General features: G+C 45.8%; 1 protein-coding gene across 1 annotated transcript in view; it reads left to right on the plus strand.

Moving 5' to 3' along the window:
• Window positions 1–22,087, plus strand: part of LOC119967898 (membrane-associated phosphatidylinositol transfer protein 2) — a 157,107-nt gene that overhangs the window by 3,182 nt on the left and 131,838 nt on the right. Inside the window, exons 2-3 of the mRNA XM_038801029.1 lie at window positions 4,003–4,236; window positions 15,160–15,513. Of these exons, the coding sequence (XP_038656957.1) occupies window positions 4,003–4,236; window positions 15,160–15,513 (588 nt within the window). The remainder of the gene's footprint in view (window positions 1–4,002; window positions 4,237–15,159; window positions 15,514–22,087) is intronic.

The following is a 22,087-nucleotide window of genomic DNA, read 5'->3' on the forward strand; positions in this document are numbered from 1 at the left end:
CTTCGCGATCCACCATTTTCTCCTACCTAGTTTGCTGCTGACAAAAATGGAGGAAATGGTTTTGGGTCCCTTTGGCCCTCGTACACGCTCCTCCAATGGAACCTGTTGGATGAAGGTGAAGCTTCCGGTGTCGGAAAGTATGGAGTCTCCATCTGTCTAAAGTTCTGTATTTTTCCCATGGAAATTTTTATCAAATAAACCCCCACTCGAAATTGTAAAAAAAAATAAAGTAAAATGAATAAAATAAATGAAAATAATGAATAAAACCTCCCCGAACTTGTAAAACAAAAAGCTGCGACTGTTTAAAAAAAAAAGCGGCCGCGCTACGCATGCGTGCCCGATCATCGGCGGCCATTTTGAAGGCTGCTTGCAGCCGCCGTTCTTAACAGCCGAGGGCACAGATTTGTGCGATCGGGAGCGCCCCGACAGACGGCTCCGCGACCCTCCCGACACCCACCCGCGACCCCCGTGTTTGACAATGCCTGACCTAAACAATCCTGTACATCCTCAATTTTGAGTTATAGGCAATTTTTGCTACTTCATTCCCACTTAGTTATTCCATCTGAGGAAAAACAAGTAGTTTATTAGCAGTTCTGTCTGTTTTGATATTGCTGTGTCAAGTATGTAGGATAATATTTATTATCTGAATGGCCATAAATTAGAGGAGTGAAATGTGCAATGAGACCTGGGTGTTCTCATATACCAGTCACTGCCGCTTAGCATGCAGGTGCAGCACAAACTAAAATAAACAAATAGTAAGTTGCCTTCACAGTGAGAGGTTTCGAGTATAGAAGCAGGGATATGTGGCTGCAATTATACAGGGCCTTGGTGAGGCCACACCTGGAGTATTGTGGGCAGGTTTGGTGTCCGTATCTGAGGAAGGATGTTCTTGCTCTCGAGGGAGTGCAGTGAAGGTTTACCAGACTGATTCCTGGGATGGCAGGATGGACATTTGAGGAGAAATTGAGACGGTTAGGATTCACTGGAGTTCAAAATAATGAGGGGGGTTTTCATAGAAACCTATAAAATTCTAACAGGACTGGACAGGGTGAATGCAAGAAGGATGTTCCCGATGGCCGATGTGTCCAGAACCAGGGGTCATAATCTGAGGATACAGAGTAGACCATTAGGACAGAGATGAGGAGAAATCTCTTCACCTAGAGAGTGGTGAGTTTCTGGAATTCATTACCACAGGAAGTAGTTGAGGCCAAATCATTGTATGTTTTCAAGAAGCAGTTAGATATAGCACTTGGGGTGAAGGGGATCAAAGGTTTGGAGGGAAGGCGGGATAAGGCGATTGAGTTAGATGAACAGCCATGATCATAACGAATGGTGGAGCAGGATCTGAAAGCTGAATGGCGTCTCCCTGCTCCTATTTTCTATGTTTCTATATTCAGAGGGCAAAGATAAACCCCATGCACCATTCTCAATGTGTTGCAGCTGGCATTTCTTTGGATGTGGATGGCACGGTAGCACAGTGGTTAGCACTGTGGCTTCACATCTCCAGGATCCCAGGTTCGATTCCCCGCTGGGTCACTGTCTGTGTGGAGTCTGCACGTTCCCCCCTTATATGCGTGAGTTTTCTCCGGGTGCTCCGGTTTCCTCCCACAGTCCAAAGACGTGCAGGTTCGGTGGATTGGCCATGATAAATTGCCCTTAGTGTCCAAAAAGGTTAGGTGGGGTTACGGGGATAGGGTGGAAGTGTGGGCTTAAGTGGGGTGGTCTTTCCAAGGGTCGGTACAGACTCGATGGGCCAAATAGCCTCCTTCTGCATTGTAAATTCTATGTATGTTCTATGTTCAATGGTACCCTTTTAAATAAAACTAAATGTTGGCTTCATTCATATCAAATGTGATTCACCCTGAAACCACACAAACCTAATGTGACTTGTTTGAAGGTCAGCAAATCCACATTCACAGCCTTGTGTGTTGGTAAATAGTGAGGGCAAATTGTTGTTTCGGAATAATATTGAATCTGTGCATTTGTTTCACATTGTGCCTATTTGAATACACCAGCAAAATTCAACCAGCCCTTCCTTCAGTTTTGCATTGGTTTTGCATTAATTACAACTTTGCTTTCAGGTTATTTTTTGTTTGAGAACTTTACTGAGATAGAACATAGAACAGTACAGCACAGAACAGGCCGTTCTGCCCTCAATGTTGTGCCGAGCATTTTCCAAAACCAAGATCAAGCTATCCCACTCCCTGTCATTGTGGTGTGCTCCATGCGCCTATCCAATAACCGCTTGAAAGTTCCTAAAGTGTCCGACTCCACTATCACAGCAGGCAGTCCATTCCACACCCTAACCACTCTCTGAGTAAAGAACCTACCTCGGACATCCCTCCTATATCTCCCACCCTGAACCTTATAGTTATGCCCCATTCACTGGTTACATTCACTTGCTGTGTGATTTCTATTACATTTCATTTAACCATTCATGAATATCAAAAATTCATTATGTTTCTCACAAACGTTTATGGCTTTTGATCCTGTGTAGCATGACATTTACTGATTAAATACATTCAGATTTTCAAATTGTACTTGTTAAATCTCAGATATTTGAATTGAAATCTTTGTTCACTTTGAAAAGTATGTCGCATTTGAAATGCATCATAATAGATGATTATTGCTACACTCTAGGGTAAGGGTTTTCAAACTTAGGGTCGGGACCCATGGGTCTCACGGGCGGGTGTCGGGAGGGTCACAGTGCTTCAGATTGTGGGTAAAGCTCCCAACGGGTCTAACTGATTTTTAAGAATGCCGCCCACAACCGGCTTTTAAGTTGGGAATGCCGGCCGTGACCAGCCTTTAAATACAAACGATAGCGTCTTCCCACCAGCGGCAGAAAGCAGGTCATGTGCCCGGCACAGACACTAATGTCACGCACCCTGTACGTCTGTGCTTTGGCCGCGAAATCACTGAGGAGCGATTCCTTCATCTTGTAGCTGCCAGCAAGCAACAGGACTGTGTGAAGAACTGACGATGGATTATTTTGTAATCAGGAAGAGAGGGCTAGAGACATAAACAGGCCAGGATCTCACAACTGAATCTGCTGGAGAGAGCTGCGCAGGAGAGTCCACGGCAGGACCAAGCTGCGCTGGTGGGAGCTGTATCCAGAGCTCCAGTACCTCTGGTGTGGGTCGCAAAGAGCGGCCGGCGTGGGTCGCGAAGGTCAGCTGGCTTGGGTCGTGAAGGTTGGTCGGTTGGTAAAAAGTGGGTCCAGGGAAAAAACGTTTGAAGAACACTGGTGTAGTGTGGTTAAAGTATTGGCCAAACCATCCAGTTGACAAACAAATTGAGACAAGGAGCACAATGTGAATTGAAGCCATGATTGCCCTCTGTGCTGTGACGTTTCTTTTTTTTTAAATTTAGAGTACCCAATTCATTTTTTCCAATTAAGGGGCAATTTAGCGTGTTCAATCCACCTGCCCTGCACATCTTTGGGCTGTGGGGGTGAGACCCACACAAACACTGGGAGAATGTGCAAACTCCACACAGATAGTGACCCAGAGCCGGGATCGAACCTGGGACCTCGGCGCCGTGAGGCAGCAATGCTAACCCACTGCGCCACCGTGCTGCCCCTGCTGTGACATTTCTGATTGTAACCTGGATGTGAGACGGGAGCTTCAAGTAAAGGCTCAGTGCTTTCACCAGATTGGGAAAGGCAGGTGAGGAGGTTGAGTGTGGGCATTGGTGTTCAGCTCAGTATTGGCTGAGGACTGACCAAGATGGGAGAATTGATTAGCTTATTTTGCATTTATATTCTGTAAGCTATCGTTTTGTTTCAATGTTGACTTTTCCTTTGGAGACTATGAAATGCATTTTATCTTTGGGATTTGTGTTGAATTCTTTGTTGAATTTCATTGTACATGACGATCAGCGTGTGTTGATTGGGATTAATTTTCCTCTTCAAGTTGAAGGTTTTAAATATGACTGCCTTTTATGCTGCATTTGAAAGAAACGTGACATCTGATATACTTACTTTGTGCCTTTGTGTCCCAGATCCGATTGATATTGTCAAAGATCCCATTCCTCCTAATGAATACAAAACAGAAGAGGACCCGAAACTGTACAAGTCTTCCAAGACAGGAAGGGGCCCCCTGTCTGACGACTGGATAGACGAGTGCAGGAAAAAGCCTAGCAAAATGCCAATAATGTGTGCGTACAAACTCTGCAAAGTAGAGTTTCGTTACTGGGGAATGCAGACCAAAATAGAGCGATTCATCCATGATGTAGGTAAGTGTGTCAGTTGCACCTTACACACTTATCAAGAAAAGATAGTGATGTGTTTTTCCATTAAACACCATTATTAAACGTGTAAACTAAAAATTATTCAGTGTCTGAATGGCGTTTTCACATCTTGCTATAAAGGGCGGCAAAAGGAGAATTATTTTCACTGGTTACTAACTTGGACGTTAATTAGAAAACGCCGCTTAGAAGAGTTTATCACATCTGCACAGACCATTGACATGGGGAAATCAAGGTTAAACTTTGCATTTTAACATTTTGAATGACATTTTGCCTTAATGAGTTACTCATGGGTGTACAGTATATCATTTAGTGGCTTATGCAGGTAGCTCTGCATTCCACTCTTTGAAATGATTGCAGCTGGTTACTGTGAAATTGGTTTGTAAACTACCTCCTGCTTTTAGCTGTGTCCTGTTTGGAAACTTACATGCAAATATTAGCTCATTAAGTGAATCTAAACCAGGATCAAAAACAAATTAGTTTGAGCAGTTGAGTATGATTCTCATGCAGTGCCATGAAATATTCAGGTTTTGAACTTGGAAACATGTCCTGCTGATCAGGGCTCTAACAGGCCTCACGTGGAAATTCTGACTCTTTCAACTGAAGTGGAGCTCCAAGACTATTTGGTCTTCAGCCTTTGACTTTAACTTTACGCATAATTATAAGTGGCTGGCACATCAAACAAAATACTCGTGTGTCGATTTACACATTTTATTATAGATAACTAGCAGAGCATGTTCAACAAAAACAGACGGTATTGGGCGCGATCTACCAGCCGTGTCAGCATTCATTCCATGAGATTTAACATAACTAGAATTAAGATAAAAGCTAAATACTGCGCATGCTGGGGATCTGAAACAAAAACAGAAATTACTGGAAAAACTCCACATCAGCAGAGAGAAAAACAGTTAACATTTCAAGTCCATATGACGTCTATGGAACTGAATTAATGTTATGGTTCAGGTTTTAGAGAACCCCAAAGTGTAGCAGGGAGTTCACCTGACCCACAACTTTTAATAGATTGTGGGTATGGGGAGCACACGGCCCACTCTACAGGTGTGGGACAGCAGAAATGGAAAAGTATTTTTAAAGCAAAACAATGTTTATTCTATGAACTCAAGTTAACCATTTTAAACATACAGTGAACATCTTAGCAACCATCAATTCAAATACAACCCCCAAAGACTACACACTAATTAATCCTTTAAGCTTTCCTTTTTAACATCCATAAGATTTAATAACAAAACCTTTAACAGAAGCACATCAGGTTAAAGTCACTACTGAGAGCAGTTATTAGTTTTAAATCATCAAAGGATCGATTTACAGTCTTTAGATTACAGAGAGAGACTCTAATACACCTTCTGGCTGTGACTGCAGCTATCCAGCTCTGAAAATGAAACTAAAACCCACCCTGCAGCAAACAGCCAAAAACAAAAGTAAAAAGCTGATAGACAGCCCAGCTCCACCCACTTTCTCACATCATTGCAGTAGTAAAAACCCATTTCTTAAAGGTACTCTCACTACAGATATTTATATACATACACATTTATAAACACCCATTTATTCAAGGTACTATCATATGACATTAGGATAACTGCCCCAATAATATACTATTTTTAAATTTACTTTTTTACGGGAACATGGGCTTCGCTGGCTAGGCCAGCATTTCCTCCCCATCCCTAATTGTCCTTGAGAAGCTGGTGGTGAGTCGCCTTCTTGAACTGTTGCAGTCCGCGTGGTGTAGGTGCACATCCTGTGCTGTTAGGAAGGGAGTTCCAGGGTTTTGCCCCAGCGACAGTGAAGGAACGGTGATACATTTCCGAGTCAGCATGGTGAGTGACTTGGCAGGGAACCTCCAGGTGGTGATGTTCCCATCTATCTGCTGCCCACATCCTTCTAGATGGTAGGCTATGGGCCAAGTGCTGACAAATGGGATTAAGTAGGCAGGTCAGCTATCTTTCATGCGCCAGTATAGACTTGCTGGGCCGAAGGGCCTCTTCTGCACTGTATTATTCTGCAATTTCACTGATCGTGGGTTTGGAATCCCAATCTCAGAAGAGCAGCTCTCACTGCAATTTTCTCAATAGGCCTACTGGGAATAGATTGGAACTGACTAAACTCCTGCATAATCAAAAGGAGAGAAAGGACAGAGACTTGTATCTATTACCACATTTTTTCACATTCCCAGGGCCTCCACAAATGCATGGCCAGTAAAAGGATCATCACGCCATCTTATCATTATTCATCACAGGGTTTTACAAGGTGTCAACAGCGAGGTTGTGTTCCCCACATGGAGGTGCAAAAATAATTGGAGACAGTACCTGCCTGTGTAATTCATCTTCCGGCCACTTGCCATTATTGATAGCGGCCACTTAAACCGCAAACTAAAACAGCAGAGCTGATTAAATTAACCTCACAGTAAACCAGCAATCTCTGGTAATAACGATTGCAGGAAAGTGTGCATGCTGTGAAAACCGAATGCTTGACACCAGTTTGTCCACTTCTGCTTCATCTTAGTCCCCAGATGTGATGTTATGTTTAGTGAATTATTTTGAAACTTAGATAGGATATTGATTATAATATCGATGGTATCATAAAATCTGCCCGGATGCTAACTGGTTAGCTGTAAATACAACATCCAGTCCATCGCTGTCAATGAGGTAACAAATTTACAAACCATGGAATACATGAAAATAATTTTGTTCATGAAACTTGATAATTGGTCCCTTCTGGCCATATAATTTGCTGAATTATTTTCTATTAATAAATAGAATTGTGTCATTATCACATAATGATGCAATAATGCGGGGTGAAGTTTTTCTTTTGGTTCGTCAAGTGTCTGACACTCGTGGAGGATCATGGAAACCGAGTAACTGAGAAATCTGCATGAAGGTTTTCTGTTGGCTTGAATGGAGCTTTATACTGTACACAATATGGTTTGGTGTATTTCTCTTACCCAATGGATAAAGAGAGGAAGAATTTGAGGTAGTTTCTGTCTCTGTGTTCCCGTGTGAGTTGCATCTGTGTGTGCGTGTGTATGCCTGTGTGTGCGCGCCTGTGCGTGCATCTGTGTGTGCGTGTGTATGCCTGTGTGTGCGCACGCCTGTGCGTGCATCTGTGTGTGCGTGTGTATGCCTGTGTGTGCGCACGCCTGTGCGTGCATCTGTGTGTGCGTGTGTATGCCTGTGTGTGCGCACGCCTGTGCGTGAATCTGTGTGTGCGCGCATATGCCTGTGTGTGTGCACGCCTGTGCGTGCATCTGTGTGCGCGCGCTTATGCCTGTGTGTGCGCGTGCATCTGTGTGTGCGCGCATATGCCTGTGTGTGCGCACGCCTGTGCGTGCATCTGTGTGTGCGCGCATATGCCTGTGTGTGCGCACGCCTGTGCGTGCATCTGTGTGCGCGCGCATATGCCTGTGTGTGTGCGTGCGTCTGTGTGTGCGTGTGTATGCCTGTGTGTGCGCACGCCTGTGTGTGAATCTGTGTGTGAATCTGTGGTTGCGTGTATGCCTGTGTGTCTGTGCAGATGTGCTTTATTTAAACTCGCAACTGATTTCTGTGATTACATTTTATTTTAGGCATTTGCTGCATTTCCATTTGATTTTAGTGCAAGTGATTTTACTGGAGAAAGGATGATACTGTATTTAATTTAAATTGTTGTGGCATTGCTGCATCTTAATTTTTGAGAAGCCAACATAAGGAATGGAGGGCAAGGGAGGCATCTATGAAACAGGGTAGCAAGTGGTTATTGCTAGTGTCTCTCAGCATGCTGGAACCTGACACTTTCACCAGTAATGGGCACTGGTAGGCATCTACCTATGTCCGGCCAAGATTAGCTTAGAGGTTCTATGGAATCATGTTGAACAAATCCCAACTCAGTGATTTCTCTACCCTCCAGGTATCATTCATTACCCAGAAAAGCTGTTTAAGCATCAACATTAGTCCGATGTACTGCAGGCCCGTCTGGCTCAGCTATGGAACGATAATTTAAAGGACCAGTTAACTGTCTGTAACCTTAGAACCGCATCAACTCCAAAGAGTTACTTCTCTCTCTCCCCTCCACTTGTCCACTAAAAGAGTGCAGTTATTAAGTGGCAAGGGTTTCTCCTCGACGATCACTCATTATTATCCACCTAAGAGACTCCAAGCCATTGTTCATGGGTTCTGTGCGTCTTTGCATGGCTAATGAGCCCGATCCTAGAGCAGCATCTCCAACTTCAAATCTGGCAGGTGTTTCTGGAAGGTGAATTCAGCCTTGGACTCTACATCATTGGTATTCCTTTTCTCAGACTGGACCTCCTGGTGCCCTTGGGTGCCCTTGAAGAATTGTGTCCCTTCAATCAGGAGGTTCCTCCAAGTAGGCTGCTTCTGAATAAGGGTCTCTAAGGCATTGACGGCTAAGATGTCGTAGTTTCACCACTCCGGGAAAGTACTGGACGACGAAGGGTACTCTGTCGGTTGTGTCCCGTGTTTGTCTTCTGAGGAGGTCGGTGCGGTTTTTTGCTGTGGTGCGTTGTCGATCGATGAGTCGAGCGCCATAACCCGTTCATACGAGGGCATCTTTCAGCGTCTCTAGATGTCTATTACACTCCTCCTCGTCTGAGCAGATCCTGTGTGGAGAAACTACGACATCTTCTTTGCAGCCTTCAACACGACATCGATGAAGATGAACATATTGCCAAGGTCATCCCCAGACCCCCACTACTTGCTTTCAAACAACCGCAGTTTCAAACAACAGCGACCACGACACCACACAACCCTGCCATGGCAATCTCTGCAAGACATGCCAGATCATCGACATGGGTACCATCATTACACGTGAGAACACTACCCACCAGGTACGCGGTACATACTCTTACGACTCGACCAACGTTGGTCTACCTCATACGCTGCAGGAAAGGATGTCCCGAAGCGTGGTACATTGGCGAGACCATGCAGACACTGCGACAACGAATGAATGGACATCGTGCGACAATCACCAGGCAGGAATGTTCCCTTCCAGTCAGGGAACACTTCAGCAGTCAAGGGGCATTCAACCTCTGATCTCCGGGGAAGCGTTCTCCAAGGCAGCCTTCAGGAAGCACAACAACGCAGAAATGCCGAGCAGAAACATATAGCCAAGTTCCGCACACATGAGTATGGCCTCAACCGGGACCTGGGATTCATGTTGCATTACATTCACACCCCCCCACCCCCCCCCCCCCCCCCCCCCCCCCCCCCCCCAATCTGGCCTGAACTTGCGAAATCCTGCCAACTGTCCTGGCTTGAGACAATTCACACCTCTTTAACCTGGGGTTACCCCTATCTCTGGATCTGTAAAGATTCAATTACCTGCAAATGCTCGCATTCTAAGCATTGTCTGGCATCTTTGAATTTGTCTATATAGATGTTTCTGGATCCTACCTCTTCATTCACCTGAGGAAGGAGCAGTGCTCCGAAAGCTAGTGTTTGAAACAAACATGTTGGACTTTAACCTGGTGTTGTAAGACTTCTTACTGTTCTGAGAGAGTGGGATGGCAATATCATCCACACACTGAAGTTCCACGAGTGATGTCGGTGCCGTTTTTGTTTTTGGATTTCAACTAGTTGAGGATGAAAATTCTTTTGTCCATCCAATTGATGATGTCCACTCCACTGGGAAGCTTGTTCTTGACAAGGTAAAAGCTGGTGGCGATCAGATGGAGAAAAGGGTGGGGGTGATAACGCATCCCTGCTCGACTCCAGTCTTGATTTCAAGTTTTTGTCACATTTCCATCGGTGAGGATTGTCGCAGACATCGTGTCGTGGAGGAGTCCGAGGATGCTGGTGAATTTCTCTGGCCTTTGACAGGGTCTTCCACAGCGCATTCGATTGACTGAGTCAAAAGCCTTGGTCAGGTCGCTGAAGGCCATGTAGAGTGGTTGATGTGGCCCCTGTTGCTTCTGTTGAACAGAGAAAATAATGTCCATTGGATCACAGTTTAGTCGGAGTCACTGGCTTTGTGGAAGGATTTTGCAGAGTCTGGGAGAAGGCGGCTTGTGAGGATTTGCATGATGAGCTTCCCAGAGATGGAGAGCAGGCAGATTCCTCAGTATTACCCACAGTTTTTTATCTCTTTGAAGATTGGATTGGATTTGTTTATTGTCACGTGTACCGAGGTACAGTGAAAAGTATTTTTCTGCGAGCAGCTCAACAGATCATTAAGTACATGAAAAGCAAAGGAAATAAAAGAAAATACATAATAGGGCAACACAATATATACAATGTAATAAACACCGGCATTGGATGAAGCATACAGGGTGTACTGTTAATGAGGTCAGTTCATAAGAGGGTCGTTTAGGAGTCTGGTAACAGCAGGGAAGAAGCTGTTTTTGAGTCTGTTCGTGCGTGTTCTCAGACTTTTGTATCTCCTGCCCGATAGAAGTAGTTGGAAGAGTGAGTAAGCTGGGTGGGAGGGGTCTTTGATTATGCTGCCCGCTTGCCCAAGACAGTGAGAGGTGTAACTGGAGTCAATGGATGGGGGCAGGTTCCTGTGATGGACTGGGCTGTGTTCACGACTCTCTGAAGTTTCTTACGGTCTTGAGCCAAGCAGTTGCCATACCAGGCTGTGATGCAGCCAGATAGGATGCTTTCTGTTGTGTATCTGTAAAAGTTGGTACGGGTTAATGTGGACATGCCGAATTTCCTTAGTTTCCTGAGGAAGTATAGGCGCTGTTGTGCTTTCTTGGTGGTAGTGTCGACGTGGGTGGACCAGGACAGATTTTTGGTGATGTGCCCCCCTAGGAATTTGAAACTGCTAACCATCTCCACCTCAGCCCCGTTGATGCTGACAGGGGTGTGTACAGCACTTTGCTTCCTGAAGTCAATGACCAGCTCTTTAGTTTTGCTGGCATTGAGGGAGAGATTGTTGTCGTTACACCACTCCACTAGGTTCTCTATCTCCCTCCTGTATTCGGACTCGTCGTTATTCGAGATCCGGCCCACTATGGTCGTATCGTCAGCAAACTTATAGATGGAGTTGGAACCAAGTTTTGCCACGCAGTCGTTTGTGTACAGGGAGTAGAGTAGGGGGCTAAGTACGCAGCCTTGTGAGGCCCCGGTATTGAGGACTATTGTGGAGGAGGTGTTGGTGTTCATTCTTACTGACTGTGGTCTGTTGGTCAGAAAGTCGAGGATCCAGTTGCAGAGGGAGGAGCCAAGTCCTAGGTTTTGGAGCTTTGATATGAGCTTGGCTGGGATTATGGTGTTGAAGGCGGAACTGTAGTCAATAAATAGAAGTCTGACGTAGGAGTCCTTGTTGTCGAGATGCTCTCGGGATGAGTGTGATGGTCGTCATGCCAGCATCCTTGAGGTCGGCAGAGATTTATTCTCTGTCCCAGATTGTCAGCGACAGCTGATGGAGATGACAGACAATCTCTTCTCCTCCAAGTTTGAAAATCTTCACTGGGATCCCATCCACTTGTGTTGCTTTTTCATCCTCCATGTGTTTCATGGCGGCTTCTCCTTCATCAACGCTTCGTGGGAGGGCAAGGTCATCTTTGATGGGAGTTAGATGATTTTATCAAACATGAGTGTATCACGGTTTAGGAGATTCTTTAAAGTTTTCTCTCCATTGAAGGCTGATGTTTTCTCTGTCGCTCACTCCCCACCAGTTTGAGGCCTAGACTGTTGGTTCCATATATTGCCTTGGTGGCATTGAAAAAGCCCTGGGTGTCGTGCTTGTCGGTAAGGAGTTGCAGCTCCTTTGCTTTGTCAGTCCACCATTGCTTCTTGAAGAGGTGTGTTGGTTTGCTCTAGGTAGACACCTTGTGCGGGGCATCTTTTAACATGGGGATGCTTTTGCACATCAGCAGACACGCGGTCCTTGACAGAAGGTAGGTCCAGTTCCAGTGATGAGGGAACTTCGCTGACCGGGAATCTCACCTCCTGCTACAGCCTTCATCGACCATCGCAGCTCTTGATATCGCACGAGTATCTTCAGCCTTATCCATCGTTGAGGACTTGTTTTGGTTGTGCTTTGTCTGGTTCCTCCCCTCCAACCTTACCGTCATGGGTGACCCTGCCTGGAGTTTAAGACTCCCGACGACATCACTCTCAGGATCAACGGAACACTCAAACCTCTCCACACGGCAATGTGCAAACCACAGAAAGGCAAAGGTTTAAATCTTTGCTTAATGGACATTGTTTGAGAGATGGCAGTAATGACACTGGGCTAATGCGCTAGCACAGAGCAGAATGACACTAACTAATGTTCTGGGACATAGCGGTAATGACACTGGACTAACGCTCTGGGACGTAGCGGTAATGACACTGGGCTAATGCTCTGGGATATAGCGGTAATGACACTGGGCTAACGCTCTGGGACATAGCGGTAGTGACACTGGACTAACGCTCTGGGATATTGCGGTAATGACACTGGGCTAATGCTCTGGGACATGGCGGTAATGACACTGGGCTAATGCTCTGGGACATAGTGGTAATGACACTGGGCTAATGCTCTGGGACATGGCGGTAATGACACTGGGCTAACGCTCTGGGACATAGCGGTAATGACACTGGACTAACGCTCTGGGACATAGCGGTAATGACACTGGGCTAATGCTCTGGGACATAGCGGTAATGACACTGGGCTAACGCTCTGGGACATAGCGGTAATGACACTGGGCTAACGCTCTGGGACATAGCGGTAATGACACTGGACTAACGCTCTGGGACATAGCGGTAATGACACTGGGCTAACGCTCTGGGACATAGCGGTAATGACACTGATGCTCTAGGACATGGATTGAAATCCCACCACGACAGCAGTTGGAATTTAAATTCAATTAATAAATTTGTAATATAAAGTTAGTTTCATGTTACCATTACTAAGACTATCATCGATCATCATAAAGCCCCATCTGGTAAGCTAACGACGTTTAGAAAATGAAATCTACTGTGTTTATCCGGTCTGGCCTAAATGTGAGTCCAGACACACAGCAATATGGTTGACTCTAAGCTGCCCTATGAAATAGCCGAGCAAGTCACTCAGTTCAAGAGCAATTAAGGATAGGAAACAAATGCTGGCCCAGCCGACGATACCCACATTGCATTGTGTCCCACCAGGAAATAGTCGGTGTGTCCCACCAGGAAATAGTCGGTGTGTACCACCAGGAAATAGTCGGTGTGTCCCACCAGGAAATAGTCGGTGTGTCCCACCAGGAAATAGTCGGTGTGTACCACCAGGAAATAGTCGGTGTGTACCACCAGGAAATAGTCGGTGTGTACCACCAGGAAATAGTCAGTGTGTACCACCAGGAAATAGTCAGTGTGTCCCACCAGGAAATAGTCAGTGTGTCCCACCAGGAAATAGTCGGTGTGTCCCACCAGGAAATAGTCGGTGTGTCCCACCAGGAAATAGTCGGTGTGTCCCACCAGGAAATAGTCGGTGTGTCCCACCAGGAAATAGGCAGTGTGTCCCACCAGGAAATAGTCGGTGTGTCCCACCAGGAAATAGTCGGTGTGTCCCACCAGGAAATAGTCAGTGTATACCACCAGGAAATAGTCAGTGTGTCCCACCAGGAAATAGTCGGTGTGTCCCACCAGGAAATAGTCGGTGTGTCCCACCAGGAAATAGTCAGTGTGTCCCACCAGGAAATAGTCGGTGTGTACCACCAGGAAATAGTCGGTGTGTACCACCAGGAAATAGTCGGTGTGTACCACCAGGAAATAGTCGGTGTGTCCCACCAGGAAATAGTCGGTGTGTACCACCAGGAGATAGTCGGTGTATACCACCAGGAAATAGTCGGTGTGTCCCACCAGGAAATAGTCGGTGTGTCCCACCAGGAAATAGTCGGTGTGTCCCACCAGGAAATAGTCGGTGTGTCCCACCAGGAAATAGTCGGTGTGTCCCACCAGGAAATAGTCGGTGTGTACCACCAGGAAATAGTCGGTGTATACCACCAGGAAATAGTCGGTGTGTCCCACCAAGAAATAGTCGGTGTGTCCCACCAGGAAATAGTCGGTGTGTACCACCAGGAAATAGTCAGTGTGTACCACCAGGAAATAGTCAGTGTGTCCCACCAGGAAATAGTCGGCGTGTCCCACCAGGAAATAGTCGGTGTGTACCACCAGGAAATAGTCGGTGTGTCCCACCAGGAAATAGTCGGTGTGTCCCACCAGGAAATAGTCGGTGTGTCCCACCAGGAAATAGTCGGTGTGTCCCACCAGGAAATAGTCGGTGTGTACCACCAGGAAATAGTCGGTGTGTCCCACCAGGAAATAGTCGGCGTGTCCCACCAGGAAATAGTCAGTGTGTCCCACCAGGAAATAGTCGGTGTGTCCCACCAGGAAATAGTCGGTGTGTACCACCAGGAAATAGTCGGTGTGTACCACCAGGAAATAGTCAGTGTGTCCCACCAGGAAATAGTCAGTGTGTCCCACCAGGAAATAGTCGGTGTGTACCACCAGGAAATAGTCGGTGTGTCCCACCAGGAAATAGTCGGTGTGTACCACCAGGAAATAGTCAGTGTGTCCCACCAGGAAATAGTCGGTGTGTACCACCAGGAAATAGTCGGTGTGTACCACCAGGAAATAGTCGGTGTGTACCACCAGGAAATAGTCAGTGTGTACCACCAGGAAATAGTCAGTGTGTACCACCAGGAAATAGTCAGCGTGTCCCACCAGGAAATAGTCGGTGTGTCCCACCAGGAAATAGTCGGTGTGTCCCACCAGGAAATAGTCGGTGTGTCCCACCAGGAAATAGTCGGTGTGTCCCACCAGGAAATAGTCAGTGTGTCCCACCAGGAAATAGTCAGTGTGTCCCACCAGGAAATAGTCAGTGTGTCCCACCACCTTGTGTTTATTTACTTTTATTTTAGAGCCACAGCTTAGATATATTCAAAAGCAAGATCCAAGCATCGGATTGGTTTAAAACTGTTTGTGTGTTTTGCAGGTTTAAGGAAAGTCATGCTTCGAGCTCACCGGCAGGCATGGTGCTGGCAGGATGAGTGGTACGGCCTGACCATGGAAGATATCCGGCGACTGGAGCGAGAAACGCAACTCATGCTCGCCCAAAGAATGGCCCAGTTCATGGCGCAATTCAATTTAAATGACGATGAAACAGAACAAGCCGGTCCGAGTCAGTCCTTGAATGAGAGAGACCTGGACACCAACAATTCCATCATTTCCCTCGGTCCAGAACCTGACAATGCCAACCTGAACGACTACAGTGGCTCGTTAACAGAAAGGGGGCTGACTAAACAGTGGTCTACATCATCAAAATCATCTCGCTCATCAAAAAGAGGAGGTAGGATCTGAGAACGCCTTGCTACTGCTTCCTCAAGGGTGCCTTTGAAACAAAAATACCTCATTCATTTTCTCCCTTCCTTCTGTCTTTTCATTATTGTATTCAGGGTTATTCTGGCAAACATTTATATCTCAATCCAGCATCATTTATCACATTGAAGTTTGTGGAAGCTTGCTCTGCACAATTAGCGAGCTGCCTTGTTCCCAACATTACAACCATGTCTACGTTTTCATTGACTGTAAAGCGCTTTGGAATTTCAAGTAGTCGTGGAAGATGTTATATAAACACAAGTCTGTCTTCCTTTTTCTTTCCTTGTCACCTTGTTATTTTTCCTCCTTTCCCCACTATTTTTTGGTCTTTCTCTCCTCCCATCTGGAAAGCACTGACTTCTTGCTGGAGTGCAGATTCCACGCCTGCCACTTCCCCTCCAACACCTCATCTAAGGGCATAGCCCGTGGATTGGATTGCTTATTGTCACATGTACCAAGGTACAGTCAAAAGTATTTTCTGGGAGCAGCTCAAACAGATAATTTAGTACATGAAAAGAAAATACGTAATAGGATAACACAAGGTACGCAATGTAAATATATTGGCACCGGCATCGGGTGAAGCATATAGGGTTTAGTGTGTATCAGATCAGTCCATAATCTGTCCGTGCGTGTTCTCAGACGCCTGTATCTCCTGCCCAATGGAAGAAGTTGGAAGAGTGAGTAAGCCGGGTGGGAAGGGTCTTTGATTATGCTAATAATAATACACTTTATTAGTGTCACAAGTAAGCTTACATTAACACTGCAATGAAGTTGCTGTGAAAAGCCCCTAGTCGCCACATTCCAGAGCGTGTTCGGGTACACAGAGGGAGAATTCAGAATGTCCAATTCACCTAACAGCCCGTCTTTGGACTGTGGGAGGAAACCGGAGCACCCGGAGGAAACCCACGCAGACACAGGGAGAACGTGCAGACTCCGCACAGACAGTGACCCAAGCAGGAATCGAACCCGAGACCTTGGAGCTGTGAAGAAATTGTGCTAACCACTGTGCTAATACATTATTTGAGTGGTTCTAACCACACAGCTCTGTCTGAAACTATCTGTCAACAAGAATGATTACTTGGTGCTCAAGAGATTTTGAGGGGGAGAAACATGTCAGGTCAAAATGATAGGTGAACTGGACTTGTACAGCTTCACTTCAAAGTCCATGGCCGCGAATCTCCGGCAGCTTCGGGCTCCCGCTTGTGCGCAACGCAGCCGGAGAATGCCGGGAGAGGCTTGCAATGAGCCTCCCGACAGGCTCTCCGTCTCTCGGGGTTCTCCGGTGTCCCGGGAGACGTCGGAGTCGGAACCCTGCCCAAATGGGTGGGACTGAATGACCCTCGAGGAAGTAGGTCGTAAACCTATTTACTACCTACCTGTGTGGGATCTAGCAGCCTCCCTCGATTCTTCGGCCCGCTTTCCCCAGGCAGCGGGAGGTGTAGATGGAGTCAGTGGATGGGAGGCAGGTTTGTGTGATGGACTGGGCGGTGTTCACGACTCTCTGAAGTTCCTTGCGGCCCTGGGCCGAGCAGTTGCCATACCAGGCTGTGATGCAGCCCGATAGGATGCTTTTTATGGAGCATCTGTAAAAGTTGGTAAGAGTCAATGTGGACTTCCTTAGTTTCCTGAGGAAGTACAGGCGCTGATGTGGTAGATGTGGGTGGATTGTGTTTGAGCTGAGGCAGTGTTTAACCACATGGGACATCATATCTAAGTCTAATCTTCCTTTGGCAAGATAGCCACATGCGCAGTTCCAACAGAGATCTGGCAGAATGGCAATTTTGATTTCACACACCCCCACTGACAAAATTCCTCACTTTTTTCTTCACGGCTTTATCTGAATAAACTTGTGTGTGCCTGTCAAGATCAGCTTCAATATTTCGTTAATGGTCAAGTTTCAAACTTGAAATATGAATATAATGAAGAAAGGATAATTACATAATCCATCTGGTTTGGTTGCTCGGCTATGCCCTGTTTCCATCATCAAGTCGCAGTTGGTATTCCTCTTTTTTTATCCAGGGATGTGTTCACTACCCTTGGTTTAAATGCTAATTCAGACTAATTCAGCTCTCCAAGCCAAACTTCAGCCATTGAAGATGTGACCAAACAAATAGTACATGTGATCCTCCCAACAATTACAATTTATTTTATTTGCACTTTGTATATTGTATTGTGCAAATATATTAAATTGTTAAGCAAATATCCCACACTAGTGGGCTTGCATTGATCTTTTGAATTGCCTTTTGGTTGCAGTTCACCGCTGCATCATGGGGGCTTAGCAGCTGCTGCCATTCCCCAAAGGCCTGTCCCTGCGGAGCCCAGCTCTTTCTTGTGGAGCCAGTTGGCCAGAAAAGGCCCAGTTGCTGAGGTGTGTGACATGGGAATATTGTGCAGTGCCCAGCAGTGAAAGTAAAAGAGCCAAAAGCTGGGATTTGAGGAGCGAGTAGGGACTCAGTGTAGAATGACAGCCATTGTTCAAAGCATTTTCGCTGTGTCAAAGCCTTGCTTCCCCTGACAAGATTCCTGATCAAGTCTCCGCAGTTTCTGCCCTTTCAGCAATGAGAAGTATAGAATTCAGAATGATGGAATTTTCAAAAAATTCCCTTCTGTTCAATTTTTAAACTGTTTTTCTTCCAATTCTAAGTTTCTTTTTAAAAGTAATTAAACCTGCAGGTTCTCATTCGTTAAAATTGCAGGTTGTTGAGTAGTGATGGCACTATGCACATTGTATAAAGGGTCCAGAGGAGGTTCACAAGAATGATCAGTGGAATGAAGAGCTTGTCGTATGAGGAATCTGGGTCTGTACTCGTTGGAGTTTAGAAGGATGAGGGGGGATCTTATTGAAACTTACAGGCTACTGCGAGGCCTGGATAGAGTGGACATGGAGAGGATGTTTCCACTTGTAGGAAAAACTAGAACCAGAGGACACCATCTCAGACTAAAGGGACGATCCTTTAAAACAGAGATGAGGAGGAATTTCTTCAGCCAGAGGGTGGTGAATCTGTGGAACTCTTTGCCACAGAAGGCTGTGGAGGCCAAATCACTGAGTGTCTTTAAGACAGAGATAGTTAGGTTCTTGATTAATAAGGGGATCAGGGGTTATGGGGAGAAAGCAGGAGAATGGGGATGAGAAAATATCAGCCATGATTGAATGGCGGAGCAGACTCGATGGGCCGAGTGGCCTGATTCTGCTCCTGTATCTTATGGTTTTGTGTATAACTTTCTGCATGGATTACTATGCAATTGTGGGAGTTCCGCATAATCTTTCTCCACTTCGGAAGAATTCAAGAGTTAGCTATCCTGTTCAGATTAAACCATTAGCCACGTCTATTTCCAGTGAGGAATTCACAAGTTGATCGCAGCACATGAATGTTTAAGTTGCATACTATTTGCAGATTTGGAACAACTGCTGAAACTTTTGAGAGTACCTTTCCAAAATTTTTTAAATGAATCCTTTGATATATTTTTGTATTCTCTATCACTTTGGTGATTTGAAAAATAATTTATTGAACTGAGAAAATAAGAGGTAAGCTATTATTCTAAGGGCAGAACAGAGTATTCATGTGACAAATGAGGTATTGCCAACGCTGAGACGTTACACACGGCACTTTCTGGTCTGCTGCTTCCTGGATACATTTACATTTCAAACGCTTGAGAAATTTGGCCAAAACAACCTGCACGTGATGTGCTCCCTTTGTTCACGACGTTTGTCGATGTTTGTTCTGATCACTGCCTGCTCCCCTCAACCAGAATGCAGCACTAAATGAAGTATCAAGACGTGAAAGAATCATAGAATTTACAGTGCAGAAGGAGGCCATTCGGCCCTTCGAGTCTGCACTGGCTCTTGGAAAGAGCACCCCACTTAAGCCCACGCCTCTACCCTATCCCGTAACCCAGTAAAGCCACTAAGAGCAATTTATCATGGCCAATCCACCTAACCTGCACATCTTTGGACTGTGGGAGTAAACCGGAGCACCCGGAGGGAACCCACGCACACACGGGGAGAACGTGCAGACTCCGCACAGACAGTGACCCAAGCTGGGAATCGAACCTGGGACCCTGGAGCTGTGAAGCAACTGTGCTAACCATTATTCTGGTTCCAATCGTAGAATTGCAGGCTTTACAATCTGTCTTCAATTTTATTTTTCATAGTTGCAATGAGGACAATAAATAATCTGTGTCACAGACTGTATAATCAAGCTTCGTATGTTTCTGAAGATAAATGAATCCTTTGCTCTGCATTGAGTCGTAGTTGCCAATATCCCGGATTGATTTCAGTCAGCATGAGCTACGACTTTGCTGAAAGCCTGCTGGTAGATCTGCGATATTGACGCCATCTGTTACTTGCGATGTGGTTTATTTATAGAAATTATTAGCCATGTGGTGCTGACGTCTTTTGCTGCGTGAATTAACTTTGTCACTCAAACTGGCTCCTTGAGCTTTTTCAAATGGGCAGGCTCGTTCAGTCCTGAATCGTAGCAGTGAAGAAGAAACAAATTCACTCCCTCCACATCTCTCCTCGGTCTGCATTGATCCGTAATGAGATCAGCCTGCAATATTTTGGGAGAATTAAATTGAACCTGTTCGTAAACTGAACAGTCTGAGCTAATAATCCATTGACAATAATGCTCAATATATCGACCTGCTTTTTATGGCCTTGTTGATTAGGAATATGTCACAGAATATTATTCTGCTAATCCCAGAGTAAAGGAAAAGATGACACATAATTGAAAATCATGTTGACTGAATATTAAAGAGTTCGACAGTGATATTGATGCTGAACCTTGGAATGTATTTTAGTCAGTAAGGTTTCTTGCTTTTATTCTCCTTCGAGGCGCGCTGTTTAATTCAGCACAGATTTTATGCTGCCTCCCTAGAACCAGTGTATATCCCAATGACGTGTATGAAAATTTAATTTTGTCGCTGCAGTTTCCATTTCTTGCCAAAATGCTGCTGCACTTCTTGGAAGCATTTGCAAAAATTGTGCGGTATGGAAGTCAGCATTTGAAACTCATTCTGAGTGCTGTTTTTCAGCTCCACCATTCTCTCCTCCTTAAAACTGGACGTTTTGCCAAGTTAAAGGACTTATGTAATTATAGTTTGTTGTTGATGATTCATGATTGCTTTCAACTTAACTGCCCCTCAAACGATAATGTCAGTCTTTATAATGTGTATCTAATATAGTGGTTTCTCAGTCACATTTAGACATTGCACCTTTGCACAATTAACTTTAACACCATATCTCACGGGATCCAGCGTGAGGTAGCCCATTGGATACAAAATTAGCTTGACGACCGAAGGCAAGGTGGTTGTAGAGGGTTGTTTTTCAAACACAGGCCCTTCAGCCATCCAAGCCTGCGCCGACCATGCTGCCCGTCTAACCTAAAACCTTTTACACTTCCTGGGTCCGTATCCCTCTATTCCCATCCTATTCATGTATTTGTCAAGATGCCCCTTAAACGTCACTATCGTCCCTGCTTCCACCACCACCTCCGGCAGCGAGTTCCAGGCACCCACTACCCTGTGTAAAAAAACCTGCCTCGTACATCTCTAAACCTTGCCCCTCGCACCTTAAACCTATGCCCCCTAGTAATTGACCCCCTCTACCCCGGGAAAAGCTCTGACTGTCCACTCTGTCCATGCCCCTCATAATTTTGTAGACCTCTATCAGGTCGCCCCTCAACCTCCATCGTTCCAGTGAGAACAAACCGAGTTTATTCAACCTCTCCTCATAGCTAATGCCCTCCATACCAGGCAGCATCCTGGTAAATCTCTTCCGTACCTTCTCCAAAGCCTCCACATCCTTCTGGTAGTGTTGGCATTGTAAATTAATCTTGTTGTTGTTCTATGCACTGTCTTCATTGCTTGACTGCCTCCTTGTATCTGAATGATCAGATCTGGATCCACAGCTTGACAGGAATCCTGTCGGATCACTGTGCAGTTTGTCTGTGACTGTTTTTATATGTATTCTGTTGGCCCTCCCTTGTAGTCCAACACTCTGTGGGGTTTATTGATTGCTGAATGGATTTGTTGAGGTCCATAACCTCTATTTCTCTTTCAGCTTTTTTAGATTAGTTTGAGCCTCTGGGGTCAATAGTTTGTATTTGTTTTGATGCAGAATGACATTGGTGACGATCTCGCTCTACCACAGCTCCCAAATCCCACCGTGTTGAAGCAGCACAGTGAGTGTGAAGCTCGTCATTGGGGGGGGGGGGGCATAGTGAGTGTGAAGCTCGTCATTGGGGGGGGGGCATAGTGAGTGTGAAGCTCGTCATTGAGGGGGGGCACAATGAGTGTGAAGCTCGTCATTGAGGGGGGGCCACAGTGAGTGTGAAGCTCGTCATTGGGGGGGGTGCACAGTGAGTGTGAAGCTCGTCATTGGGGGGGGGCATAGTGAGTGTGAAGCTCGTCATTGGGGGGGGGGGCATAGTGAGTGTGAAGCTCGTCATTGGGGGGGGGGCATAGTGAGTGTGAAGCTCGTCATTGAGGGGGGGGCACAGTGAGTGTGAAGCTCGTCATTGGGGGGGGGGGCACAGTGAGTGTGA

Source organism: Scyliorhinus canicula, chromosome 1, assembly GCF_902713615.1.
Source record: "Scyliorhinus canicula chromosome 1, sScyCan1.1, whole genome shotgun sequence".
Classification (NCBI taxonomy): domain Eukaryota; kingdom Metazoa; phylum Chordata; class Chondrichthyes; order Carcharhiniformes; family Scyliorhinidae; genus Scyliorhinus; species Scyliorhinus canicula.